The sequence below is a fragment of the Lissotriton vulgaris genome, chromosome 11 (assembly GCF_964263255.1).
Source record: "Lissotriton vulgaris chromosome 11, aLisVul1.2, whole genome shotgun sequence".
Classification (NCBI taxonomy): Eukaryota; Metazoa; Chordata; class Amphibia; order Caudata; family Salamandridae; genus Lissotriton; species Lissotriton vulgaris.
Genome location: NC_141699.1, coordinates 554,841,364 through 554,868,362, shown reverse-complemented (window position 1 = coordinate 554,868,362; position 26,999 = coordinate 554,841,364). Strand labels below are relative to the sequence as shown.

At 44.6% G+C, this 26,999-nt stretch overlaps 1 protein-coding gene across 2 annotated transcripts in view; it reads left to right on the top strand.

Annotated features, from left to right (window-relative positions):
- PDLIM2 (PDZ and LIM domain 2) overlaps positions 1–26,999 on the top strand; it is a 222,616-nt gene that overhangs the window by 126,894 nt on the left and 68,723 nt on the right. For both annotated transcript variants that reach the window (XM_086943624.1, XM_086943625.1), the window contains exons 4-6: positions 20,692–20,761; positions 22,282–22,478; positions 22,749–22,794. In XM_086943624.1, the coding sequence (XP_086799750.1) occupies positions 20,692–20,761; positions 22,282–22,478; positions 22,749–22,794 (313 nt within the window). The remainder of the gene's footprint in view (positions 1–20,691; positions 20,762–22,281; positions 22,479–22,748; positions 22,795–26,999) is intronic.

Here is a 26,999-nt window from a genome sequence, read left to right as displayed (position 1 = left end):
GTCTACAATACGATGTAATACCTAAAAAGGCACGCACTTCTCTCTGTGTGGATGGCACACTCATATGCGCAATTGTTTGAATTCGTTCTGGGGTCAATCTCCTTCCCTCCTTCGACAAGAGATGACCTAAGTAGGTCACTTCTTGGCGACAATATTGCAACTTTGAAGGTGACACTTTATGATGAAGGTCAGACAAATACCGCAACAAAGAAAGAGTAGCCTCTTTACAAATCTTTTCATTATCAGCAGTAATCAACAAATCATCGACGTACTGAATAAGAGTAGCACCAACAGGTAACACAAAACCGTCAAGCTGAGTTTTCAACGCTTGACTATAGATGGAGGGACTTTAACAATAAACTTGGGGAGCTCTCTTAAACTGGAAGCTTCGGCCTCCTAATGAGAAGCCAAAAATATCCCTGCTCTCCTCAGCAATAGGAATACTGAAGAAAGCATTCTTCAAATCGATGACAGAAAACCAAGCTGCCGAAGCAGGAATCAAAGTCAACAAAGCAGTGATATCAGGTACCACAGGAAACTGTGGCACGACAATCTTGTTGACCTCTCGAAGGTCAATCACAAACCGGTACACAGGTGGCTGAGAAGCATCAGTACATTTAAGGACAGGCAAAACAGGACTGTTACACACATTACCTCTCGTTTCCTCAACTACACCCTTCTCAACCAGATCATAGACAATCGCTAAAAGAGCTCTCTCCCCATCGCTCGAAATCTTGTATTGTGGAATACGAGGCAGCCTAGCATTCGGTTTAAGGGTAACAACATACGGAGGAATCTGCAAAAGACCAACATCATTTGGACCTGTGGCCCAAAGTGTATCAGGAAGCGAACGCAATTCCAGTGGCAAACAATCCTTAGTCAAATACATTGGAGAAATCACTTTCTTACCAAGGGTAAGTTGTACTCCTGAAGGAGAACCATGCAAGGTCGCATACAATCTTTTCAGCAAGTCCAAACCCAACAGATTCTCACCACAAGCAGTCGTTAGAATAAGTGGAGCTTACAATTCACAAGGGCCAATGGAAAGGGACAAAGGACTAGAAACCGGATTACGAACTGGGGCGCCTGAAAATCCTACTGAAACATTGGTCAAGCCAGACAAAGGTGCGCCAGGATGTTTAGAGTGCATAATTGAACTCTTCGTCGCACCAGTATCCAAAAGAAAAGGTTCTACCACACCTGATGTAATTATTTCAACATAAGGTCCACTCTGATCTACTAGAACTGACACAACTCCCTCACTTTGTCTTTGGTTGTCCTAGTTATCATTATAACCAGAACTCTCACCTTCGACATAGTAATCCTCAACGTAATACTGGGCAGACTGACCACTCGGAACATTCTGTCTGTCAAAATAATTCGCAGAATTCTGTAGGGAAGAGGAACGCTCATTTTTGGGGATCACACCACGCCCCTACCCCTAGGAGCTTGCTGAAAACTACCACGACCTCTCTGACTAGGTACACTATTCGCACGCTGTAACAAAGCCGGGCAACTATTCTTGTAATGACCTTCCTCTCTGCAATAAGCACACTGATTAGGGCCAGGAAAGAATTGCGGAGCATAGGGCTCAGGCTTCTGTAACAATCTCTGAAATTGTGGAGGTTGCTGAAACTGAGACTGATTCTGACGAGGCGGATAAGCTTGCTGCAAAAGAACTTTCGTCTTTAGATCTTTAGTTTTCTTCTCCACTTTATCCTTCTCATCTTTATCCCTATTCTCGTAATAATGCGCAGTAGCCAATATCTGGGCCGACGAAGAAACAGCCCATGAACTCTCAGAGTCCTTTAACTTATTAGAAAGTTCGGAAAGCAAATTAAAGACAAATTTATCCACAAACAACCTTTGACCACCTTCCGTACTCATATCCTGACCACTATGATCAATAAACGTCTCTTCAAACCTAGTGAAGAAATCAGATACACTCTCGTCTTTCTTCTGCTTACATGCTGCTAACTTATCCCAATTCACTCGTAAAGCGGGCATCATCGTTTTCATCAAATTAATAATTCTACCTGGTAATTCTGAAACTAAAGGTTCAGGTTTAGCACCTCCCTCCTGTCTACCATCTGCAGCAACAATATTCGCCCAGGTATCACCTAATTCAGCAGCATGATTCTCATGACGAATCTTCGCCCACAAAGGTTGAGGGACTACATTACCCATCAACATATCGATGTCCGCTAAATTCATAATACATGCTTCAACTGTCTGGGACATCTCCTTGTAATAACCAGCAGGATTCTTACGAGGGTCAGGTAAGGTCTGCTTAAGAGCCAAGACCTCTGCTCTCTTCCAAGGGACATGTACCCATACTCGCTGAAAATGAGCCGGAGCGGCAACGATACCCTGATTTACATTAGCCTGAACTTCTTCTTTCCATACAGGAGGAACTTCTCTCATAGGGTACTGTTTCACTTTCCTCCTAACAGAGGAATCAGGTTCATACAATGTCTGAGGCGAAAGCCTAGATCTGAAAGCAAGTATCGTCTCTACAGCATCTGTAACATCCGATTCCACTATCATCCCTTTAGCAAACTCTGACTGAACATCAAGCACATCCTGCGGAATCGGACCCAACTCATTATCTTCCCATTCCTGACGCAGAAAAGTACACATTATGTCAAAAACATACCTTTGCTTAGGCGGTTCCCACTGAAAGAAAACATCCATAACCGCTGGCAAATCACACCTTGGAGCATTTAAAATCCACCTACGAGCCAACAAATCCAACACTGTCCGTTCCTCGGAACTAGGAAGCTGACTACGACTCTGCTTGCATTCCGAAACAGGGGTCATATTCAGTGACCCAAACAATGGTGACAACAGATTAACAACAGTCTCGGTCATTCGTTTTCAATCAGAAGGAGAAGAAGTAGACATAAGAACAGGAGAATAAGTATTATGAGGCAAAGAAGGTGTAGGGACAAGAACAGTAGAAGTCAAAGATGCAGAAGCAGAAGGCAAAGGAGTTTGAGGCAAAGCTGGTAGCAAAGCTGGCGACCCTAGAATGGGTTGCGCAGGAGGAGGCAAAACCATCTGTGGAGCACCGGTTGGCTGAACAACAGCAGGAGGTTGAACAACAAAGGGTGGAACAACCGGGGGTAATGGAAGTGCAGTAGCACCCTGCACATAGGGAGGTGGCAATCTCAGTAAATGAGAGATCAAAGGATCTTTTTCAGGGTCTTCAGTCACTTTTGGAAGGGAAGGCGGCAAGGCCGGATAACATTTATCGATAGCCATGCAACGCTGTCTATCTAAGACTTCACTCACACGTTCTTCTCCATCTTCCTTAAACTGCCTAGCAGCTTGTAATACTGACATATTTTTATCTTTCCTATCTCTTTTTGCTTGTTTCATTTCTCTCTGTTTGGCTTCCTTTCGCCAAAGGCGGAAAGAGTCAACCATTGCCGGCCGGGCTTTCTTCTTGAACAGCACAACTTCTAGGTTATCTAAAATATTTGATTCGAAACTACCATGTTGGGGCCATCGTAAGACACCATCTTTCCTAGTATAGGAGTGGGTGATATGACCCACTCCGTGTTTTGAATAGAGCTCATAAGTTGGAGTTCCAACCGGAGGTATCGGACACGAGTCCTCCAATCGGGAATCCTTGTTGCAAGCACAACTAAACCATTTCCTAATTTTGCTAAGACCAGGCATCTTTATAGCTCACTAATCTAGCTTCAAACATCAAGGGGTTATCAACTATCGATACTCTCGCAAATATACGAGCCCCTCGGCTTCGATTACTGCAGTAGCCGAATCAAACCAAACCAAGAACCAAACCAAGAACCAAACCAAGAACCAAACCAAGAACCAAACCAAGAACCAAACCAAGAACCAAACCAAGAACCAAACCAAGAACCAAACCAAGAACAAAACAAAGTCGTGGGAGCGACCCACTTATACTTAACCAAAATATCTGTCACGCCACCAGAAGACCGTCTATTGTCTCGCTCTACAAAGCATCTATCGAGGGTCCAAGACAGGGCGACAGTCAGGGCAGCAGTCCTTCGTAGCCGTCAGAAAGCAGGAAGCCTCGCAGAAATACCTTCGGTCCTCGTCGACATGCAGGGGTCGATGAAGTGGCGGCCTTCCTCCAGAATTTCCTCACGTGGCTCCTCACGATCCTCGGGCTTGGACCAGTACTGCTGAAGTCGCCCCACCGTTGGGCGCCAACTGAAGAACCGGGTTTTCTTCTAACCCAGCGGCGCCAGGGACACGCCCAAAGTCTTCGGGTTCTCCTGTCTTGGCAAACAGAGACACGGAATACTTCTAGGTGGCGTCAGAGATCAAATTTATTAGCTGCAGCTAGTAGCAGTAATCCCAGCAACACAACACGGTGTACAACTCAAGAAACTGCTCAATTTTGTAGAGCAAGACATCAGTATTTATACACAATATTCACATTACAAATGGACACCCACTGCAGCAAATTCTGACCAATAGAAGCACATTTCTATACATTATCACATTCCAAAATGATCACTTTACATTGTACCAACCCCGCAAGTTAATTATTAGGATGTCCCAAATTCAATCTCCACAAGCCGGACAAACCCATAATTGAAAGCACAATGCATATAATAAAGAACCATAGAAAGGAAACAATGACAGATAACGAGCAAGATAAGGCATGTGTAGAAAAGCTAAAAGTTAATGATTTCCTGAACTTTGACTCGCAATCTCAGACAAGGATCAACTAAGGAAATTGGCCTCACAAAGGGTCAGTTTCAGATAAAGAGGTCAGTTCCTTACAATGCACCTTAGAGTCAAGAAAAGGTTTAGTTAATAAGTGCATGAACAACGAAGCCCATGCAACTTCGTTCGTCTAGTTACCTCCATGGGCCTACGTGATGGCAACACCAAAATGGAGGCACGAACAAAATGGAACCCATATTCGAGACAAAGTCTCTGAATACGTAATGAACTCGCTAGTTAACATGACGAATTCACTCCATATTAGCCGTACTTGCTAAATACGGTACGACATCACCAAAATCTTGACGGAACCATAATAAAACATGATAAGGCAGATTTTACAGAACCTCATCTGGGAGTCCAAGAGTAAAGATTGTTTAGGCCATCCATGAGATAGTTTTAAATCTCTTTGTTGTTTTTCTGTTCTGCTGAGTAGATCCCTGTATACATGTATGTATTGTCTCCCACATATCCCTTTGCACCATCCCAGGAGTTGGTCTGCGCAGGGATGTTGTAGCAGGCTTATGATGAAGCATGCCACTCCTAGTGGGTGAGGGAATTTCTAGAAAACCTTGCATTTTTCCAAAGAGATATTTCTGTTGTGGCAGAATATTCACTTTTCCTCTTTTGTGTGTACAAGATTTAATATATAGGGAGGATAGAAAAGGAGATGTACCTCTCTCCCCTTCTTTGTGCGTTGGTATAAAATAATGCTCACATTAAATGGAATTTCAACTAATTAGAGGGAAATGCGCTAATACCTCTGAAAAAGAATAAAGGTCAGATTTAGAGTTTGGCGGATGGATTACTCCGTCACAAACATGACAGATGCCCAGTCTACTGTACAAGCGCCATTGGATATAATGCACTCATAATACGGCAGACAGGGAATCCGTCTTGTTAGTCTAGTCAGGCCCTAAAACTTTTTCATCACAAAGCTTCCACTGACTCGATCAATCAAAGCCAATATCAGCTTTCGAGCTGCATTTACATTTGCAGATTTCCAATTACACACCTTGACATTTTTTGAGGCAGTGGGCACTTTGGCAAGAAACCTGGTTTCTTGTTTAACTGTTTGTTTCTCCCTTGGCTTCACAGCACAGGAGACTTCCTCCTTCCGACTTCAGCTGAGGCATTTCAGCTATCAGAATAAATCGTCCCGGATAGTTATCTTCTAATAAGAAGTAGGGAAACTCTGTTTGTTAAATAAAAAAAAGTATGGGCACGTTGTGCCCCACAGATCCTGCCCACTTCGACCTCTGGTCTTACTGAAGACCAAAATGATAGGAGTCCTCTTTGTTTTGCTTATGGATGTAACTGCTATCATTGAGGTGCTAACCTGCTCTCTTTTTACATCAGTGCAAAGCTGTGAGATTGCCTTCTGTTGCTGTCCAAGAAAGATACGTTGACATTGTGCATACACATTGAGTCAGGTTCAATTAACATGTGACGGACATTTATTAAACATGGCGGACTAATTTCGGTCAAGAAGTCAGATACTTTTTTTTTTTTGCAACCCTCTTCCCCCGCGTCCTACCCCCCTACCTCTGATCCGTGCTGGCCGCTGCTGCTCGAAACGACAACATGGGGGCTGGATCACCACAGAATAAGCCTATTGAAACCTGTCTACCCCTTGGACAGTTCCTGGTCAGACTGTTCATTCTGCATTGCATTCTTTTCTGCGCTTCAGACGGTGTTTGATACATGCTCAATGACCTGGACAAAGAATAACAAACCAGTCACATTTACTGCATTGTAATTGCTGTTCGCAGAGTCTGCACCCATGAACCTCTCTTTCTAGAAGCTCAGGTTCATTCTAAGAGTGGGGGGTGAAGGTGGGTGGGGTCTAGTGATGGCCTACCTACAAGAAGCAGCAGATCACCCTCCACAGAACATTTTAAAGCATCAAGAACACCTGCAACATGTCATTGCTTACGTAGATAGCGTGTATAGTGGAACAGGATGGTGTGTGAGGTCTGTCGAGACCGATTACTGAAACCACAATGTGATGGGAAAGGGTGTTTAAAAGTTAGATGAGCAGCATGCTGTATTGTGTTTACACACTTGCATTAAACACATGGCTGCAGTTTCAGGAGCACTGATGTGCAGTGATTTACCCGGAGTCTCATGATGTTTGGCAAAGAGCTAATCATGATTAGACCCCGGTCTCCTGATTACAAGGATCTAAACCACATCTCCCTCTCCATGTTCAGTAATGTTCAAGGATCAGGCTGCCTGTTTCTTTTGGCAAATATGTAATGCGTAGAGGGAGTCCAAATCTGCAGAACAACGTGAATATCTGCACAGATATCTTCCCCTTTTTGCTGGAAGAGGTACACAAATATTCAAACGGTGGTGAAAAAAATCATTGTTTTGTAGATCAGTGCCAAAAATAATTAGAACAGCGCATCAGGCGACACTCTTTATCATTATTTTCAACATTTCTGCATGTTTAGAAGACAATGTATTACTCTCCTTAATTAATTTGTCTTGTAGATATGCGATTATTCCTGTTGTGTATTCTTACTTGATGTCGATAGTGCATTTATGTCCTTCCTTCCATCCTTTTGTAAAGCGCTCTGATATCCTTCAGGATCTTGTTTGCGCTATATAAAACTTTATAAATAAAAAAATAAATTTAAAAACATTTCATTTGGTGACAAATGGGACGGGACAGAGAAATACACGTTCATCCAGTGGATGAACAGCCCGATGCATCAACAGGAAAAAGAGTTTGAGTTCCAGCTTTCCCACTTGGCAAAATTGTGAGATCCTACGCAAACCACTTTACTTCACTGTGACCCATTGTAATTGACCGTCAAATTTGCAAAAATCTTGAACAAAAATAGCTGAGGGTATGTGGTATATAAAAATCTTACTTGGGTATGGTTTGAAAGACAATAATGCTGTTCTCATGCAACAACAATATTGGTCAGATAAACAGGGCATATGTTAAACTTGCATCTCTTGGTACACTGTGAACAGTATTGTTTAGAGCATTGGCAGTTTGACAAAATGACATGTTAAAAAATAACTATGTTTATTAAATGTCAATGCAGTGATATGATCTAATATAGTAAAATGAAAAGGCGTTCAAGAAATTGAAAGTCTTTATCATGTGTTTACAGGACTTTTGCTGCATCATTTTCATGGCAAATCTTTAGATGGCTCAGCTCCTGCTTTTGGCTCTTGGAGTCAAGTCAGATTCTAGATTCGCCTGCCCCTCTAAATGTCCTTGCTATCCCACATCTACTCACAAACATAACATGTAGAGTAGCTCAGAGAGCTCCCTCATTCACAGAAAAATTACATCGCAGATTGCCGCATGCCAAGCATCATTCACTCGCAATATGGCAAAGGTATCAGGAGTACAAGGCTCCCTCATTTATAAAACTGGGACATAGGCAGCGCAAGCTTCCCTCACTCACAAAACCCATGTATCACGGGCGGCATAAGCCTTTAGCTCATAGGGAGGGCAAGTGGCATCTGTGCAAGTCTTCCTCACTCGCATAACCAGTGCATGACCATAATGCTTCCAGGCCACTCTCTTGTTGGCCTCTCTGCTACACTGCTGAGACATGATGTGCCGACGTTATTGCTTGCCTAGCATCTGGAAGCTGCGCTAATCACCCTAACCCCCAATTCCTCGTGGATCGCAGCAAATGGCGAAAGCCATGGTCGGATTGGGACAGCGGGCAGTCGCACATCCGGTGATGGGCCGGTGCCTCAGGGTCATCTGTGGGTCGTTTTTTTTAGGCCTCTGTAAACCGGCCCACAGAAACTTACTGTTTACCCCGGTCCTCGAAAGACCACTGCCAAGTGTCGCCAGTATCATGGGTATTCCCCTGCCATGCTGTCAAACTGAGGCGGGGACAGGTAGAGTTCTGGCCCTTAGGGAATCCTCTCCTCGCGGAGTGAGGGGGGAGCATTCTTACCTAAGTCCCCTTGGATTAGCAGCATCAGCTGTGTGCTTTTCTTGACCCTGCTCCCCTGCCAGGTCAAATCCTGAGGTTACAATGGTATGGTGAGGGTTGAGTAAGAGAAGTGGCCTCGTTATGAGCCAGGTGTTATCACCTCAATCCCATAGGCATTGGCGGAGGGTTGGGCGGAGTATTTGCATAGGCCTCACTGTGAGGTCACCTTCCCAGAGGAAACAAAATATATAGGATGTAGAGTTTGGTCTTAGAGCTGCTGATTTTTTAAACTGGGGAAGTACATTCGAGTTCTGGCATCAGCTCAACATCCAGTGATTCTGGCAAAATCATTTAATCTTCCTACCTGAAATAAATGAATTGGAGTGTGTGCAAGGCAGCTGGTGCTTATGGTAATTGCTCCAATGCCCTTGGACCGAGTTCATGCTATATAAAGCCACAACAGCAACAGACAATACTAACCATTTGGGAATGTGGGTCACTTTTTAGAGCCTAATTGTAATCCCAATCCGACCCTGGCAAGGGCGGTGCCACTAATGATCAGGTGGAACTGAACCACCGATCTCCAGGTGAGCGCTGTGGTGCAGGAACGAGGGCTGCAGCAGGTGCTCCAGCCACGCTCATAAAACTTGAAGCTGTTTACATGGAGTATGAACAATAGAGGGCAGGCCCTTCAAACGTTTTTCTTGCGGCAGCATCGGTATTGCAAAAAGGCTGTCCTATATCCAAAATACCTTCAGTGAGGTGAATGTATTGGGAAGCACCAAAATGATATCAGCTCCACGAGGTGAGAGGCTCCTTGGCCCTAATTCCCTCACCCCTCCTCATGTCCCCTCCCCTCCACACGCTCCTTTTTGAGCAGTCCGATCCTCCCTGTTGCATGTTAGCTCTTAACAGGTAGACCAGCCTCAGCCAATGGAAGGCCGGGCCTTGCCCTCTTGCTGTCCTTGGACCTGTGCCAGGGGGCGCGCTCTGTGTCAGTCCCCGTCATTAGTTGAGCGCTGCTGCTGCACCTGGTGAATCCTCCCTCACTGGCCTGGGGGAGGAGCAGGCCTGGCCGCTTCTTCCTTATAGTGACGCGCCCTATTCAAGGAGCCTAAATGCTGTTCTCCGAGGCGGGAGGGGCTAAACGGAAGGCTGCAGACGTGGACGATCTAAGGGGTTGGAGCAGTGTCAGTTATAATGTAACTAGCACTTTGCCTGTAGGGCAATCTCACTTTCTGCTTACTGGGCACTCCATTTGACGGGATTGTTGCACATGGGTTTGGTTCTGAGATTTTGCCCAATCAGTGGCTGCGCTGCAGTCCGGCAGTAAGAGAATCCTTTGGGCACAGGGAGGGCAGAACGCGCTGTGTGGGTCATTAAACGTGTAGGATTGGGATCAGTTGGGCCCGCCCAGGGGCTTTTTAAAAAAAAAAGTGGCCCACATTCCAAAATCGTGTGAACTCTGCATCTGGCAGGAAAAGGAGAACAGAGATTCATTTATGCACCCCCCCCTCCTTCCATGACTGAAAAGGTACACAAATAACCCGAGGAGCTCCCTCGCTGGGTCTAACCAGCCCCCACCACCCTAACTTTCCAGTCCTCCTCCCTACCCCAGTCCTCTGCAAAGTGAGTGTTAATGGCTTCCCATCCGCAGGTCCCTGAGGCCTCTGTCCCACCTGGAGGGAGCCGGTCATTATGCCTTTGACAATTAGCTGGCCTGAGGTGGGGCAGGCTCAGTATGTATGCAAAGGATGTAATAACACTTGCAGTGGAGACAGGGAGGGCCCTGGCTGATTCGACTGCTTAGTCCACCAAAATAAAAACAACTAGTCCACTAACTAGCTCCGGCACATGGCCCATCGGCCCATGTCCGATTGCCGGCCTTGCCAATCCGATCCTGGTCATTAAGAATGAGTGTCATGGCAAATCCTGAGTAGCTAGGCATTTTCCTTTTTACATTTTATTCATATAGTCCCCCATATTAGATGCCATTTGGGGGCACATTCAAATTGCAGCATAAAAAGTAAGTGATGCTTTTCATGGTAACACCTTTTTGAAGAAATTGTGTTTTTAGGTCTTGCCTACAGAAATCTTTTAGCTGTCTCTTGTTGAAGATCTATTGTGGCTAGTGCTTCATTTGTAAAAGAATGAGTGCCAGTGCCCAAGGCTCTGCCCGCGGCCGATGCTATTAAATCACTGAGCCCGATACCAAGGCTGTGGGTTTTTTTTTGTCCCCCTTCGGGGTTTTATAGAACATAAACTTGACCCAAAGGTATCAGAATGCTTTACATGAGCACCAGTTGCGATACATAAGGATACATTAATGTTTGTTGGGTACGGGGAGAAAATGATTTGCCCAGAAGCCCAGGATGTTGAGCATGGTTACCAAGACTCAAACTCGGTTCCCCAGATTTTAGGTCGCTCGCCTTAGCCGTTAGGCCACATCTTCTCACTAACTGTGTAGTTTTGAATCCACCTCATGCTTCTTTAATCCAGACCCTCCCTGCCATTTTACTTCTCTTATGCAGATTTTTGTTTTCTCCCTTTGAATGTTTTTTCATCTTTCTCTTACTGTCTTCCACTTTGTTTTCCCTCTCTTGCTTTGAGTAAATGTTGGATGCAGAAAAATAAGTGCTGGCCACCAAAAATGAGTGCTGGTGGCCTCCACCGGCAACCACCGGCTCAAATTAAGCACTGATTGTGGCCAGTATCAAAAATTACAATGGACCTTGGGTCAGCAGATTACTTTCTGTAGCTTGGATTTCTTGACCATTTCATTTGCTTATTTCTTACTCTTATAAGTTTTGTCACTTCCCTGGAGAATAGCTTCTTTACAATCCTTTTGATTTGGCTAACCTTTATCTTTCCACTGCTCACATTCTGAGAATTACTTTTTTCTTTCAGCACTCCAGGGGAGTGCATGTGCTTTCTTGGCCTCTCCCTTGTGTGCTACTCCCCGCCTGCTCAAATATCTCCAGCTGTCATCTTTGTTCCCTCAATCTCTTGCTTCCCCAACACTCCCCATCCTGCTTTTTTGTGTTTTCTTTTTTTATTTCCTCCTCCCTCCCAAGCTCCTGTCTTGCTCTTGTACCCCACTTCACTCTTTTTTCTCCCCCATGTCCTCCAGTGTTGATTTCTTGCCCACCGGCCCTTCTGTTGCGCTCTTACTGCACCTTCGGTGGTCGTCTTGTTTTGCTTTTTGTTTACGTTTTGTATTACGTTTTCGTTTTGGCAAGTCAGACAGCATCTATTCGCTATCGGGCCACTATTTTTGGTCTGATGAGCTTAAATACATATATTTTTTTTGATTTACCACTTCATGATTGGTGCCCGCTATTTTGGAAGGGTAAATTAAAAATTAAATAATTGGAGAAAATAAATTCCCACTGCGTCATGACGCATATGTACATATGGATAGTGACAATGGTGCATGTATACATCACTGTCATGCAGATATTTTTTTGGGCCGATGTTGCCCCGCATTAGCAAAGCTCTTTTTTGTTTTTTTGTTGTTGCAGTACAACATTGGCTAAAAACATTAAAAGAGCCAAACTGTTGGGCTATGCTTAAATTGGCTCTTTCCCAACAAAGAGGTGCAGGAAGCAAATAGCCAATTTTAGATAGTCTATAACTCAAAATATTTGCTGGAAGAAGTAAGGATGATGAGTCTTTAGGCATTGGCTCTATTTGTGGTGCTTTTTAAACAAAAAGAGCCAGGAGGAGAACTCCATAGCTGTGAGCCTCTACGGCATGTATTGCCTACAACTATTAGAGTTTAACTCCCATGTTCTTGGTGTAAATTGGGTTGAGGAGAGACTCTCAGACACTTGACAGGATGGTGCCTTTGAGTGAAACGAGCTGGTAGGGCCCCAATCGGTTATGCAACTGAGCCTTGTGGTTAAGACACTACTAGTATGTCAATGCATTGGCAGGCCTGGATTCTATGCACTGGCTTCATGCCCGGGCATTTGAGTTGAGTACTCCAGGTCAAAGGCCAGGTAGGCTGCATGATTTCATCCCCTTGTTTACTGGTTAGTAACTTGCTGGGAAGCCCCTTCCAGAGATCCATGGAGACACCGACAAGGATAGTTGTAAACTGCTGGAAAGAATAGGTGCTTTTTTGTAATAGCCCGAATGCTAATAAAGTGAGTTTTTACCACTACATTGATTTACAGTTGACGAGACGCCACTGAATTAAGTATGTACAAAAAGGGGGTAGTGATGGACGGAGCATCTGAACCAATCAAACACTCACACTCAGTCAACAGATCTGGGTTTAATCGGGGATGGATTAAACACAGATCTGTTGACTGGGTGTGAGTGTTTGATTGGTTCAGATGCTCCGTCCATCACCACCCTCTTTTGTACCTCTTTGCTCGCCATAAGTTGGCAGGGTATGCTCAGACATGAGTCCCTTGCTCACTTTGCCACTGGATTCAAGCAAGCCTGGCTGAAGACGTCTGTAATGCCAGAAACTGGTACTAGGAAGCTTGAATCTGGTCCAGGGAAGGCACAGCTTGGCAGTTTGGGCTGGACTGTTCCCATGAGGCACAGGGTCAGACTGATTTGCATATGGCCATGTCTGAACTGGGGTGGCAGAGTGGGCTAAAGAACGGTGATGGATTAAACGCTGATCTGTTGACTGGGTGTGAGTGTTTGATTGGTTCAGATGCTCCGTCCATCACCACCCCCTTTTGTACCGGACTGAATTAAGTATGGGCACCTCAATTTCGTTCTTAGTTGATAACCTTTGAAGCAGATGGCCACATAAAAGACTTGGGTGACTTAGGGGGATGAGCAAGGATCCAGGATTTATTAGCATTCAAAGAACACTTGTTAGTACTCACCCAGGCCTCGAGTTCGAACATCTGCTGAGCAACAAGTGAGTGTTCACCTGAAGTTCCTTACATATGGTTCTGGGTGTCATTGGCGTGGTAATGCAAATAAAGTGATGTGTAGTTAAAGGCACTTGCTCTCATCTTGTGTCTGGGTTAGAAGGCTGTGATCCAGGAGGAACTCACATTTGTTGGGTGTTTTCATTGAATGCTTCAAACTATCACAAGGTGCCTGTATCTGTTTTCAGGCATCTAGGAAGGTCCATGGGCCCATTGCTTCAGAGCTGTCCTAGCAACCATAATGATCATGAAAAGACTTGGCCACCGAAAACTCTGGGGATTTTTCCCTCATGGTCTTCATAGTTTTCTCCATATCTTCATGGAGACCATTAAAGAGGAGATTTGATTCAAGATTATTGGCCAATTGGATAGTTCGTAAAGCCATGTCCTCCTTTGTGCCATGTCTCCTTATGCCCCGAAAGGTAGATTAGAACCCACCCCATTGTTGATTGAGTCTTCTGATTTTTGTTGTTCATCAGTAGCAGTGCACTTATGCCATCTTGTAAGGAAGAAGCTAGCTTCCCTCACACGGATACCTTCACGTGAACAGAGTATTAAGGGTGCCAGTGGCACTTGTTCTCATGACGTGTGTAGGAAGTCCTCAGATCTACAGAAAATCTTATGACTTTCAATTCCTTGATGGTGAGTAAACACTCAAGACAGATCCACGTCAGCTAAGTGAAAGGCTTGGCAGCACATTTTAAGGAGTGGATATCGGAGGGTGGAGTGGTGAGCAGAAAGTGGATCACATTTAAACACAGGCTCTGGGTGTGTATCGGGGCGTTCTTCAGTGTGGGAGCGCCCATACCTTTCCTCAGAATTATAAATTACTTCCCTGGAGGGATTGCGGCTTCAGTAGCACATGTCTAAATACTGTTCTTTTTTTTAGCTTAGTGAATAGTTTTTCTGGTAACTGCTATTTTTATTTTTCCTGAGGTGGTTTGGTTGCAGCCACCTGTGCTCTAAAACTCCACCTTTGCTTTCAGACTGCAGCTTGTCTTTTAAGGTCAAACAGATCATTAAGACCATGTATTTACAACACTTTGTAATTACTACTACGGCTTAGGTATAGGGTGTATTCTGAGGCCGCCCTTAACGCTAGTCCAGAGGCAGGAAGATCTTGCTGGGTTTTATCTGTTACGTAGGGTGTTATACAAGTTACCCAATCAGTATTGTAAATACATTTTTCATTGGACTGGTTCAGTGGCTTGATTCTTAGGAACTTACCAGTGGAAGCAAAGCGCACAAGAGGGTAGTCAGATCAGGTAAGAGAGTCACTCCGATATGGCGATGTCTTGATTGTTAGAGAGTAACGTTGAAGCAGTGATTCCCCTTTTTGCAGGGTGGTTCTGGATTCCTGTCGGCCTTGCTTGTTTCTGGATGAATCCATCTCCAGGTTTGTTCACCAAGGCATTACTACCCTCCAGCCAACGAGTGTGATTGGAAAGGGTAAGAAAATGTTGTGAAAGATCCAAGTTAGATAGGAAGGAAGTAATCCTTTTGAGAAGTCAGTTCAGCGTATTGTTTTTGACATAGAATGGTTGTTGACAAAGTGACTTAGGGGAAACGTAACAAAGAGCGGGTGTGGCAGCACCTCATCTAAAAATCAGGGCATGCGGATGAGTGTAATACATCTTCATTGGGAGGCTTTTGGAACGAAAGTCCTCTACATGGCTTGGTGAAACTCTCCCGCCCTCCTCTTGTACACTTTTGGCCAGCTCTTGGCATGTTTTAGCCCCAGCCAGCTCGAATTCACGGAAAGTTATTCCATTAACTGACTTAAAGACTTCAAAGCTGGGCTCTGATGTCAAGGAGGCACCCAAAGAGCACCCTTCTTCACACCCTTCTCCCAGAACATTGGGCTCTGGGTGGCAACTTTGCCACAAAAATACAAAACTGTGTGACACAGAATATACCTTTGCGCTATTATTTAAAGCATTTGTATGCACTAGAAACTTTTGTACAATTACACTTCGGCAGGGGTGGCTCTAGGCTCATGGTGGCCCTGGGCAGGGAGCGTAGGTAGGGGGCCCCGGAAGAGGGGGTCCGGGCGGGGCAGAGCACGGAGGCCAGTGAAGAGGGGTGGGTCAGGGTGTTTGGAAGTGGAACAGAGCCAGAGGCCACCAAATCCCTGCCAGGGGCCACCACACAAATATGTATCCATCCTCAGAGGATTATTATATTAAGGATATATATTGGCATGGTGGCCCCTGGGATTTGGTGGCCCTGTGCAGGTGCACAGCTTGCACATGCCAAAGGCCGCCCCTGACTTCGGGTTCCAATGTGACCACATGGCACCCCGGCGTCCATTTTGCCTTATGGACATTACTTTGAAGGCTTTGTTAGTACATTTCCTTTCGTCGAAGTGAACCAAGACGGCAACCACCACAAAGCAGTGGGTTCATGCCCAAGGGGAGGGGCCTGGAAACATAGGTTCACCGTAAAATAGAGGTGCCCGGTAATGTAATCCCTGGCAGTTACTATACAAACGTGCCAGTAGTCCTATTTTCCACCCCCTCAAGCATATAAAAGCTGTTCTGCACTTACCCCACAGAAAACCCTAAACCAGATATCCTGTCCCACTCCACACATCACATATATATGTGACATTTTGCTGTATCTCACCTATAAATAAATAAATAAGGTTACCAAATGACTACGTTGCCAAGCACATACTGCTCTAGTCATTTCCTTTACTATTACAAATAACAGTGTTCCACATTGCTTTGAGTAAAAATAAAACCCAAGAGAAGAACGCTGGATAGTTGGCGACATGGAGGCATCTATGAACTATAATATGTATATTAGGAAAGAATTTCGTTATAACTTTTTTAAATGTCATAACGATTCGGTTGAAAATGGTGGGCGGTCTGACTCCTTATTAGTGTAATCTGACATTTCGAAAACAAAAGCAACATATTTTATTTTAAGTAATTTTCTACTCGTGCTAGCTGTTTCTGGCTCTAGTCTACGGCCATATCATGATGGGCTTTGCTGTTTAGCGACCAGCTGAGCGCCTGTCTGTATGTGACTGCAGTGAGTAAAGTTAATTCCTTTAACCTGATATTTCTCAGCTACAGCTTCATTTTCAGATGGTGCAGAATCATCTCGGAAACACGGAGCAAGGTTTCCCGGTTTCTGAGCTGTGCAGTTTAAAACAATGCATTAACTAAACATTGAATTAAATGATTTGATTTTACTCACTGCAGGCACATAAAAAGTGCTCTTCGCTGAGCCAGCAGAGCTTATTATAAAGTTCCTAATACCCGAAGAACCCCCCCCCCCCTTCCCCACATCATACTAGGCAACCTGCAACACCCATCCTCATGAGGCATGAATAGAAGAGTCCACCTCAAAACACGAGGTATGAAATACAGCATCTACCAACGTGTTTACACTTGAATACCTAAAAATGACTGAGTGTAAGTAAGTGCCAGGTAAAATGTATTGGTCAGCATAAAAGTAAATAATTATGAAACTCCGGAGTAATCTTGGAATTGCCTGTCCCTTGCATCCTTACCCCATTGACCTGTTAAGCCTCTACTAGTGTGTAGATTGTATAAAAATAAGCGCCAAGCACAAGATATTTCTCAGGAGTTCGCCACCCACTCTCCCTGCCAGCTCAGTCAAATGCTAGTACCAGTTCTACTTCATTACCATCACACTTTAAATTTACTATTACACTGAACACTATTTCTGACCACCCACACCTGTAAGAATGGCCTGAAGGTGCTGGTATTATTTTTCATGAATTTTGTGGTGTTAAATCGCAGGGCTAATGTTCAAAAATAGACAAACAGTGCCACACTGTGGTGGACGGTCATAAATATTAACCTGTGTCATGATATAAGTGGCAGATCCGAACACCAGCATAAATTAAGCACCAGCCCTCATTTTATTGTGTTGTAGTTAAACCATTTTTTTTGCGGTCTGCAAGTGCTCCGTTTTTTGGAGGGTTGGGGATATGAGGTTCACCTATGCTTCAATGGTCGCTTTTTACTGGCTGACATTTACACACAAGCATCCAGACTGTCCTCCCTTTAGGAGGCTTTGTTTAACCACATCGCTGCTGTGGTTATTTTTCCCCTGTGCTGGATCCTCTCATTTCCCATTGTTCATGACGAGCTCAGCTCGTCATCAGCACACGACACCCGTGGGTGATGACGAGCTGAGCTCGTCATCAGCATCGAAAGGGTTAATGTGTGTATCCTGTGTTCCTCACTAGACAACAGCTGCCTAATTGGGCAGGCAACAGCAGCCATTCACATGAAACATTTATAGCAGTTGCCTGGCCAGCAGTGCTGTGCCCTAGACGCAGGAAGCATGTCGGCTGCCTAATTTGATGTGTGCTTTTTAGGTTTCGCCTATTATCATTCGCTTGCGAATGTAATAGACGAGAATTCAAGTGCTCCATCGACTCGTCAAACCACTGCGTTTTTTTCACAGTGCATGTGAGTCACGTGACCACAAAAGCGGGTCACGTGACCACACAAGCACGAGCATCTCCCTAATCCGCCTGCCACACTTCTCCTCCCCTCGCTCGCATTCCCGCCCCCCCACCAGGCTCTCCCGCCCTCATCCGGCTTCCCTCCGGCCATTTGCCAGCATTGCGAGGCCATTTAACTTAAACTACATGTTTCGGGCTGCTTGCTACTAAACAAATAATCTTCCAACGTATAAAAGGTAAGATACCAGCCACCTTGTGCGAAGGGACTAGATCAATGATATGTCCGATAACCAATAATTAAATAAAATGCAGGTTTACTTGTTCGCCTTCCCTTGCAGTGAGATGGTGTGCGAACGAACCGCACCCGCCCGTAAGCGAACTCGTCGTATTTTAGACAGTGACGGTCTTGGCTCACAACCTACACTCCCCTCTACCCCCCACCGCCCCACCCCCTACCCCGCCACTCCACTCCCAGTCCTCCCACCAGCCGAAAATACTCAACTCGAGGAAATGACAATCACGAACGAATTTATGATAAAAAAACAAGTCAATTCCGAACAACACGAACCCATTCTCTTAAAATCAGTTAGCAAAAACGCGTTTCGTGAAAACACACGGATTCTTGGAACAAACGATGTAATTTTAACATAAAGAAATCGATCTCGAAAAAGGGTTTGGAAGTGTAAATTCTGCAGTAAATCGGCATTCACGGCGTCTGCACTGCCGACCCCTAGATTGTCACAAAAGTTTGTTTTTGTGCCTTTGGTTAAAAATTAGGAATCCCGATGTTAAGATAGTTTTAAAAAGTTGTTCTTGAATATATCCCTTTTTAATGTATTTAATTTGCACATGTTTATATTTGGGTCAAGGAAAAATGAAATTGTATTTAGTATATTCTCACATGACTTAACTAAAAACAAGCACTGGCGTTGCCAATAGGTTTCACATTTGGAAAGTTGGAGCTATTGGTTTTGTAAATGACATTTTATATTTATATATTGTTATTGACAATGCCAATAACGATATATAAATATAAAATGTCATTTACAAAACCAATGGCTCCAACTTTCCAAATGCGAAACCTATTGGCAACGCCAGTGCTTGTTTTTCTTGTGCTGCAATGCTGCAATTTTGTGGCCACTGTAATATTTTGCATTGTTTGCGATTTTTATAACTATCACAATATTGCAAAAAACTAGAGGCTCCACTTCTTTGTGAGAGTGACTACTATGCCCTCAACCCAGGCTGGTGATGTTTTCAGCAGCATGATTAATAGTCTGTGATGGGCCTTTTTCCTGTACACCTTAGAGGGGAGACCTGCAGACTATCGCCATGCAAAATATGCACAGTCCTCCATGAGTGAAGTACCTTGCCTCCACAGTGTCTGGGACTTGGAAGGAGTTTGACTAAATGTATGTGTATGTAGGTGTCTGCAGTTTCATGTGTGTGCCTAGACAAGTAAATGGTGGAGTCCAATGGACTGCGTGTGTGTGTGGACTGCGTGTGTGTGTGTGTGTGTGTGGACTGCATGAGTGTGTGTGTGGACTGCATGAGTGGACTGCAGACCCCCCCCATTGTTGACACTTTGCCAAGGAGCATGCAAGTACACAATCTCTTGTCCCCTCCCTGGAACCATTTTTCTCTGGTGGTGGAGTTGGGCAAGACAAATCAGGCTGATTTCTGGTTCGGTTTGAATTTCTGACTTTGCCTTCCTTTGAAAAATCTTGGCAAGCATCCCAGGTACTACTTCTTCCCTCTCGATTGCAGTTTTCAAAGACACCAGCACTATGTATTAGCCACTTTTCCCCTGGTTAGGTGAAGACAACTGCCTCCACGTTTCCTGCTACAGATCTGCATTTTTTAAGATATCGCTTCCTGTTTGGGGTCAATATCCATTTCACTGGAGCCACGTAAAGCGGTCTGGGAAGGGGTAGCAGTGCTGCCTGATCAAGGAATGAAGTGATGAGAGAGATGCCCATCCGGGGTAAGGGGAACCCTAGAAATTCAAAAGCTGCAGGTAGCCCGACTGATGAGGCCTCCTCTTTAGCAAAGACCAATTGTTGGGTCTAGCATCTGCCACATTGATCAGAGTTTGACTCTGCAACTAAGGAAGAGGTGTGCACCAATACAAATGAGGTAAAAAATGGACAACCCAGAGCAGAATCTATTAATACTGTTAGGTTGCAAAAATATGTCTTTTTTCCTACCCATTTGACTGGCAAGAAACACACTGATAACTGGAGATCCATTGTAATACGCATACTATTGGGATTGGTGTACCTATGGTATGCCCATGGCAACTGTATCATCTGCGTCTTTCTTGGTAATGCTTTTAGGTGGAATCTTTCCCTCTAAGAGTTGTCGTGAATACTTGTTGGTTATTTGGCCAAGGACTCAATAGAGGTCATCTTTGGAATTCATAACAAAACGGGTTGGGGGTGTGTCCATGATATGTGAAGGTGTAAAGAAGAGAAATTTGTTTTCGAGTGTTGGAAGGGCACCATTTGTGAGACCATGGTCCCTGGATGGGACATGCTCTTGATAGGTTTTGGAAGATGTCCTGGTGTGACAGGGGCACCTTTGGTGAATGCAGACTTTCTTTAAAGGTTTTGAAAAAGTGAGGCCATGTTTCTTGGGGCTGGCCATTTAAAAGACAACAAAGGGCCACGTGGATTCCACAATGATACCTCTTGATTATGTTTTCTAGGCCTGATATTTTGACTCTGCAGACCACGGACGGATGTGCCTCTCCAAGTTTCCTGGCCACGCGGTTCCAGGTGAGACTTTGGGCAAGTGCATGGAGGGTAGCTGGGAATGAAGGGTTAGGGCAGGTAACGAGGATTTGTGCCAAATTGGCACCAAGATCATACTAACTCTAGCTGATCATTCCATGAAATGTGTTTGAAGGCTACAAAACTTGGAACCATGGTGTGTTCAAACCAATATCTTGTAATGCTTAGGTTGTGAATATGGAACTATTGAATTTGATATCGAACTTTAAAATCTAATTCAGAAATGTTACCATTTATTTTATTTCTTTATCCCTACCGCCCTTCTATCTTTTCTAATTTATTAGGTACACAATCAAAACAATTTTTTATGAGACAGCTGTACTATGTATTTTGGCAATGCCAAACTTTGTCAAAAAGGGATTGACATATACATTGACCGTTATGGCCTGTCTTGACTATTACTATAGATGCACATGTCTAAAAATTAGAAACCGCTACATCTTGATTACATGATTTCCACTGGTTTTGGGTGAAAGGTAATATTGGTGGAAGAATTACCTAACCTTGTTCAGTTAGTTCCTTACAAAAATATTTGTTGTAATTCTTATGCATGTGTACACCACATTATAGATCCCAATTCCTATAAATTGTGTCTAGTACGTGCGTATGTCAGTTCAAACTTTAACAAGTGCTTGTGATGCCTTACGCTTAACATTTCTGTAAGAAGAAATATTAAGTAATCTCTCTAATCACCAGTAATGATTAGGTGCATGAAAATACATTCCTACATTTGAGAATTTACTATTGCTGCCCTTCCCTATGGTTGCTCGTACTGGACCCGAAACCCCAAAATTCAATTTCCTCTATTCTGTGATACACTCAGTAGTTTTATGTCCCTTTTAGATTTCTCATGTTCCCAAATGAAACTAATAACAAAGGGATTGAAGTTGTTTACATGCTATTTTGGACATACATTAGCATGGCTTTGTCTCCATAGAAGTTGTTACATAATCCTATAATTGCAAGTAGTTTGAAGATTCTAGTTTCAAATGGCAGAATTGAGTCCACGCCGAGCTTAATGCGAAACACATCCATGTTTTAACGCATAATTTACACTCCGTATTTATGCTGTTAGCTACTTCATATTTTTAGTTCAGTTGGGTATCTGCCCAACTTTGGTTTTGACAACTTTTAATTTTGCCCTTTGACTCAAAATCTTAGCAATTCTTATGTCTGTAGGGAGGAAATGTACTACATCATCTAGAAATGCATCGGTTCTAAATGTGTGCATAGCTCTATGATGAGGTTAGAGTATAGATTTAACCTTGTTTGAATTAAAAGTACAGCAGTCGACAAAGAAAACGGACTACTAAAGAGTGGGAAGGCACTGTGTGTTGATCTTTCATTTCATCAAAGGAAGTCCCTAAGAGAATTGAGCTACAGTGTCCAGTAAAGATGTTTTTATCCAGTTGATTAATGTGAGATGAGAAATTGACTACTCCTCACCTCTATCACATCAAAAATAATTGATTCTGTCTTGGTCTGTCAATTTTTTGGGGACTCAGGAAACAGTGAAAATCGTGAGGGACGAGAATGCCAACAGCACAGAGGATTCATATTCAAGTGCTGGGAGTCTGAGCCCACGTTCCGGGAGCCCCTTCTCTCCGCCCTCTCCTCAGCCAGCACACCGACGCAATGGATATGGCGACCGCCAGAGGAGTGGTCTTGTCGCAGACGCTGAAGCTGTGGTGAGCAAGCAGAGGTAAGTTCCCTTTTCCGGTCATCGTTGTTGATGGTGATGGTCTCTTGAATAATTTTGAGGTTTCTGACATGTTAAGGCCTTAAAACCACCAGTAAGCCTTGGGGGAAGAGTAAGTCATGTCAGGGGTACACCCAGCATATGGCTGACTCGGCGCAACTGTGTAGTTTTCAAAGGCACAACTCTGTCCGGAATCTGTCTTTCTCTGTAGGCCAAGCCAACCTCTGCTGTGTCCTAGTATTCTGTCTAACCCAGTGTCCTCTTCTCTCCCAGTTTGCAGACCCAGGCCACTCCACCGAGCACGTCACAGCCGAGATTGGTAAGAAGCAGCGGGGGTGGTGCATCCATGGGTTCGATGGGGCATTTCAAGTAATAGGATGGTCTTCATATTCTCAATTCCTTCTTCTCAGCTCATACTGTTTATCCTTCCCACTATTAGGCATTCAGACTTTCCCCTCCTTATTTCTGGTGCTTATGGCATCTTCATCCTGTAGGACCTGGAGGTACATGTCCAGCATGCACGCCAACTCACCAAAAGGCCAGTGGTAACGGAAGCGAGCGCAAGCCCTTTTTAACCCACCAATGACATCAGCGGATTAAACCCTTGTGCCATCCTTAGACCTTTTTGCTGCTACAGAGCTAGGGGAATATAAAGGAATGGAAATCAACAAAAGTAAATATGACTCGTAAAAGCCAGGATCCAGAGGAGGGCATCTAAAGGAATCCATTGGGAGAGCCGCGCCAGGATTCTGGCTTCACTCTGAGATCCAACACATAAGCGGGAGCCATAGAGAGAACTCGCATGTAAATGCCAAAAGTCATGTAAAACCATGATAAATACTCTTTCAGATTAAAACTAGGGTATTTCTTGAAAATCTGTGGTTGATTTTAACTTAAACATGAGCTTTTCCCTGACAACGCTACCATGAATGCACAAAGAGCTGTCAATTTGTGCTGGTCACTGTATATGTGGCCAGTCGGGCTGTTGTACATGGAGCACAATAATTGTCTAGTAAACCATGTATGTGTGAGGTTTTCATACAGTGCACATCCTGAAGTGCGTTTCTTCAAAGTGGTCTCAGATTTGACGCTCCGTTAAAATGAGGCTCGGTGAGGTAAAGTGATTTGCGTAGGATCACAACACTTTTCAAGTGAGGAAGATGTAGTTGAACGAAGGTTTCCTGGTTGCACAGTGTGCAATTCAGACACTGGATGAATTTCTCCTCCCCACTCTATTTTGAAAATCAAATGAAAAGGTTTTGTTTTCGATTATTTCAAGAACCAAATTAGCACACTATGCTTACTAAATACACGTATCACATGTAACCCAACCTGATATTTGTATAAAATGTCAAAACCTCTTTCTTGGAAAAAAACACAAACTATAAGGGAAGGAAGAAAACTATGTGTATGTTAATGTCACCGCTTTCACTTGGTTTAACAAACTGTAAGGCAGGGGAGAAGTCCAACCCCTCAATGTCAGTAATTACATGTATTAACTAAACAGAGTGGACACTGAAGTCCGCAGAGGTCTCCAGTAACACCCATGCGAATGGCATCTCAACTTGACTGCAACCAACACAGCAGAAAGTCACTTTTATAGATTGTGTGCGCTCAGCTGCTATGTGTCTAGTGTTTTTTTCTTTTAAATTAAGAGGGAGACAGTAGTACTTGGATGCCTGCCTCTATTTCTCAATGGCACTTGAGTCCAGGCAGAAATTCAACCCAAGCCAGGTTTGATAAGCCTGTATCTTGCCCACCTCCACCAGGAACGCTTTCTGTTCCTGTAGCTGCCTTAATGTGATGTAAATTGATACTTGTATAGCGCACTACTCACCCGCAAGGGTCTCAAGGCGCTTGTACGAATACCGCTGTGGAACCCATCCTGGCTTTCCCTGTGAGGCGTCCACTCCTGGGCACCCCCAAGGTGGAGGCCAGGCATCCTTAGCGTTGTGGGGGCCGTTGTGGAGATTAAGCAAGCTATTTGGAATAGGCACCGAGCGAGAATTATCAGGTCCGTGGAATTTTGAGCCCAAGACCCGCTGAGGCGGGGAATTGAACCCTGGTCCCGGGCTAGACCTCTGCATCAGGGTCTGCCGCTCTAATCATTGAGCCACACTTCTCCACGATCAGGGGTGGCAAAGACCGTGGCTACCAGAAGGCAGCTGCTTTTATTTTCTGTGAGTTTTATATAACGCGAACTTGACCCGAAGGTGTCGGAGCGCTTTACATGAGGAACAGTTGTGTTACAGACGGACACATTCATTTTTGTTAGGCACAGGGAAATTGAGTGATTTGCCCAGAAGCTGCTGGTCCTACCATTGGATACTCATAACTGATATATGTGATGTAAAGGCGTTTAGTGATGTGTTGAAGCTTGCGTGTGATATGTGAACACGATATCATTAGTTAAGCTTTTAGAGACCTACTCAGAGGAATTCTAGCTCTCACACAGTGTCTCAGTCTGGCCCAGGGTATCCATCACTGCAGTGAGTATTTGGCGCATGTGATCGTTAGGCGAACACTGCAGTTTTTACTATTCAAGGGAATGACCTTCAGTTTAACAAAGAGACCCTTGCCTTGGAGGAGACCCCCCCCCCCCCCCCTCCGCCATTAATCCATGCCATTGCATGCCTGGCAGAATGTGTGTGATGGCATGGAATAAGAAACCTATAAATGCTCGGTAAAGCCACTCTGCTGCCCCAAACAGGAAAAAAATGAAAACCAACACAGATTATTTAATGTCCCTGGCAGACAGAGGCCCAGCAAAAGGTACCCCAGGTGTCTATGGCAGGGGTGTAATGCAGGTCCTTGCGGCATTTGGGGGGGTGCAAATATTCAGTGGGCCCTCCTTGAGCCCAAATCCAATTAATATCTGTCGAATCTGGGAGACCCCTGGGCCTCCTCACATTATGCAGGAGGCCCCATCATTTTGCGTTACGCCGCTGCCATCTCGCAGGCCTGCGATGTCCTTTCCGGAATTGTTACAGTATTCATATTTGTTTAGCACTAACTTCTGTTATGTATTCGTAGTGCATTTTCCATCTGATCGCCATTTTGTTGTGATGTGGGTAGGCATTCGGGCACATTGGAGTAACAGTGTTTGATAGTGTCTGTTGTTTTGTTGGTGTCGTGTGTGGTTAGTAGACATATGTTTGGTGTTAAGTTTCGAATTAATTTGTAAAAATAAAATATTTGGACTAGGAAGTTATTTTTGGTGGTTTGTGAATGTTTCATGTTGTCTCCATCCCCCATTGCGGCGCTAGAGTCCTGCCGCTGTCCATACACTTGCAGTGTTTGCTTTCAAGCCCAACGTTCACTACACGTCACCCACTCCCTGAAGGTCCTTTTCCACCTCTGCGTCAATCCTATTACCCTGATATCATTTTAATACATTTCATCTATTGTATATTTCCTGCACACCATTTCCCTGCACATGGTTTATGTAAAGTGTGTCCCAGGTCCTACACCCCGTGGTTTCTGCACACCCTTTTGTTACTCCACCGCCTTGTGGTTCCTGGCCACCTGCCAGTCTCTGGCACCTGGTATTTCTCGCCCCACTGAAAACAGACTTGGCAGAAATGCAGAAACCCTCTTTATCTTTCCACAAATAATAATGAAAAACATTCCATATTCAGCTGAATCATTTTAACATTTTGTCCTAATCTATGAAACCTTAAAAGGAGATAATTCTGTCTGTGCGGGACAATTTGATTCTCTTATCGAAACTTCATTGCAGGAAACGACCTACTTACACTGTAAGACAAAATGCCAACGGGCTGTGAGTAGTGTGCGCCCTAAGATAGGATGCCCACAGGCTTGGAGCAGCCTGTACCCTAATTGTGCCCTACAGTGAGATGCCCAGGGGCTGGAAGCAGTCTGCACCCTAAGGTAGCATAACCAAGAGCTAGGAGCAACCTGCATCCTGATGTAGGATTCTCAAGGGCCGGGAGCAGTGTGTACCATAGGGTGGGGATGCCCAGGGCTGGCAGCAGTCTGTACCAGTAGGTAGGATACCAAGAAGTTTGGAGCACGCTGTATCCGAATGGCTGGCAGCAGTCTATACCCTAGGGTAGGAAACAGAGGGGCGGAAGCAGTATGTCCCCTAATGAGGGATGCCCAGGGCTATGGGTAGTCGGATCCCTGAGGTAGAGGCTGGGAGACGTCTGTATCCCAAGAAAGGATGACCATGCCCAGGGGCCGGAAGCAGTTTGTACTCTAAGCCAGGATATCCAGGGACCGGAAGCAGTCTTGCCCTGACATGGCGCCCCTTAAGATCGGAGTCACTGCTGTAGCTGACACTCTCCCTATGCCATGGTCCATCTACCCAGTCGGTGGTAGGCCCTGGAGAAGCAGGTGATTTACTCCTGTTGTCTATAAAGCCATGAGCCATTGAAGCGCCCGGTGCCCTATTAAGAAAGTACTGTTTGTAATCACGACTGAGCCCGGAGTTCTCGCTGTCTGAAGCTCAATATTTTCCTAAAGATGTCAATCAATCAATCAATCAATCAAACAGACAGGATT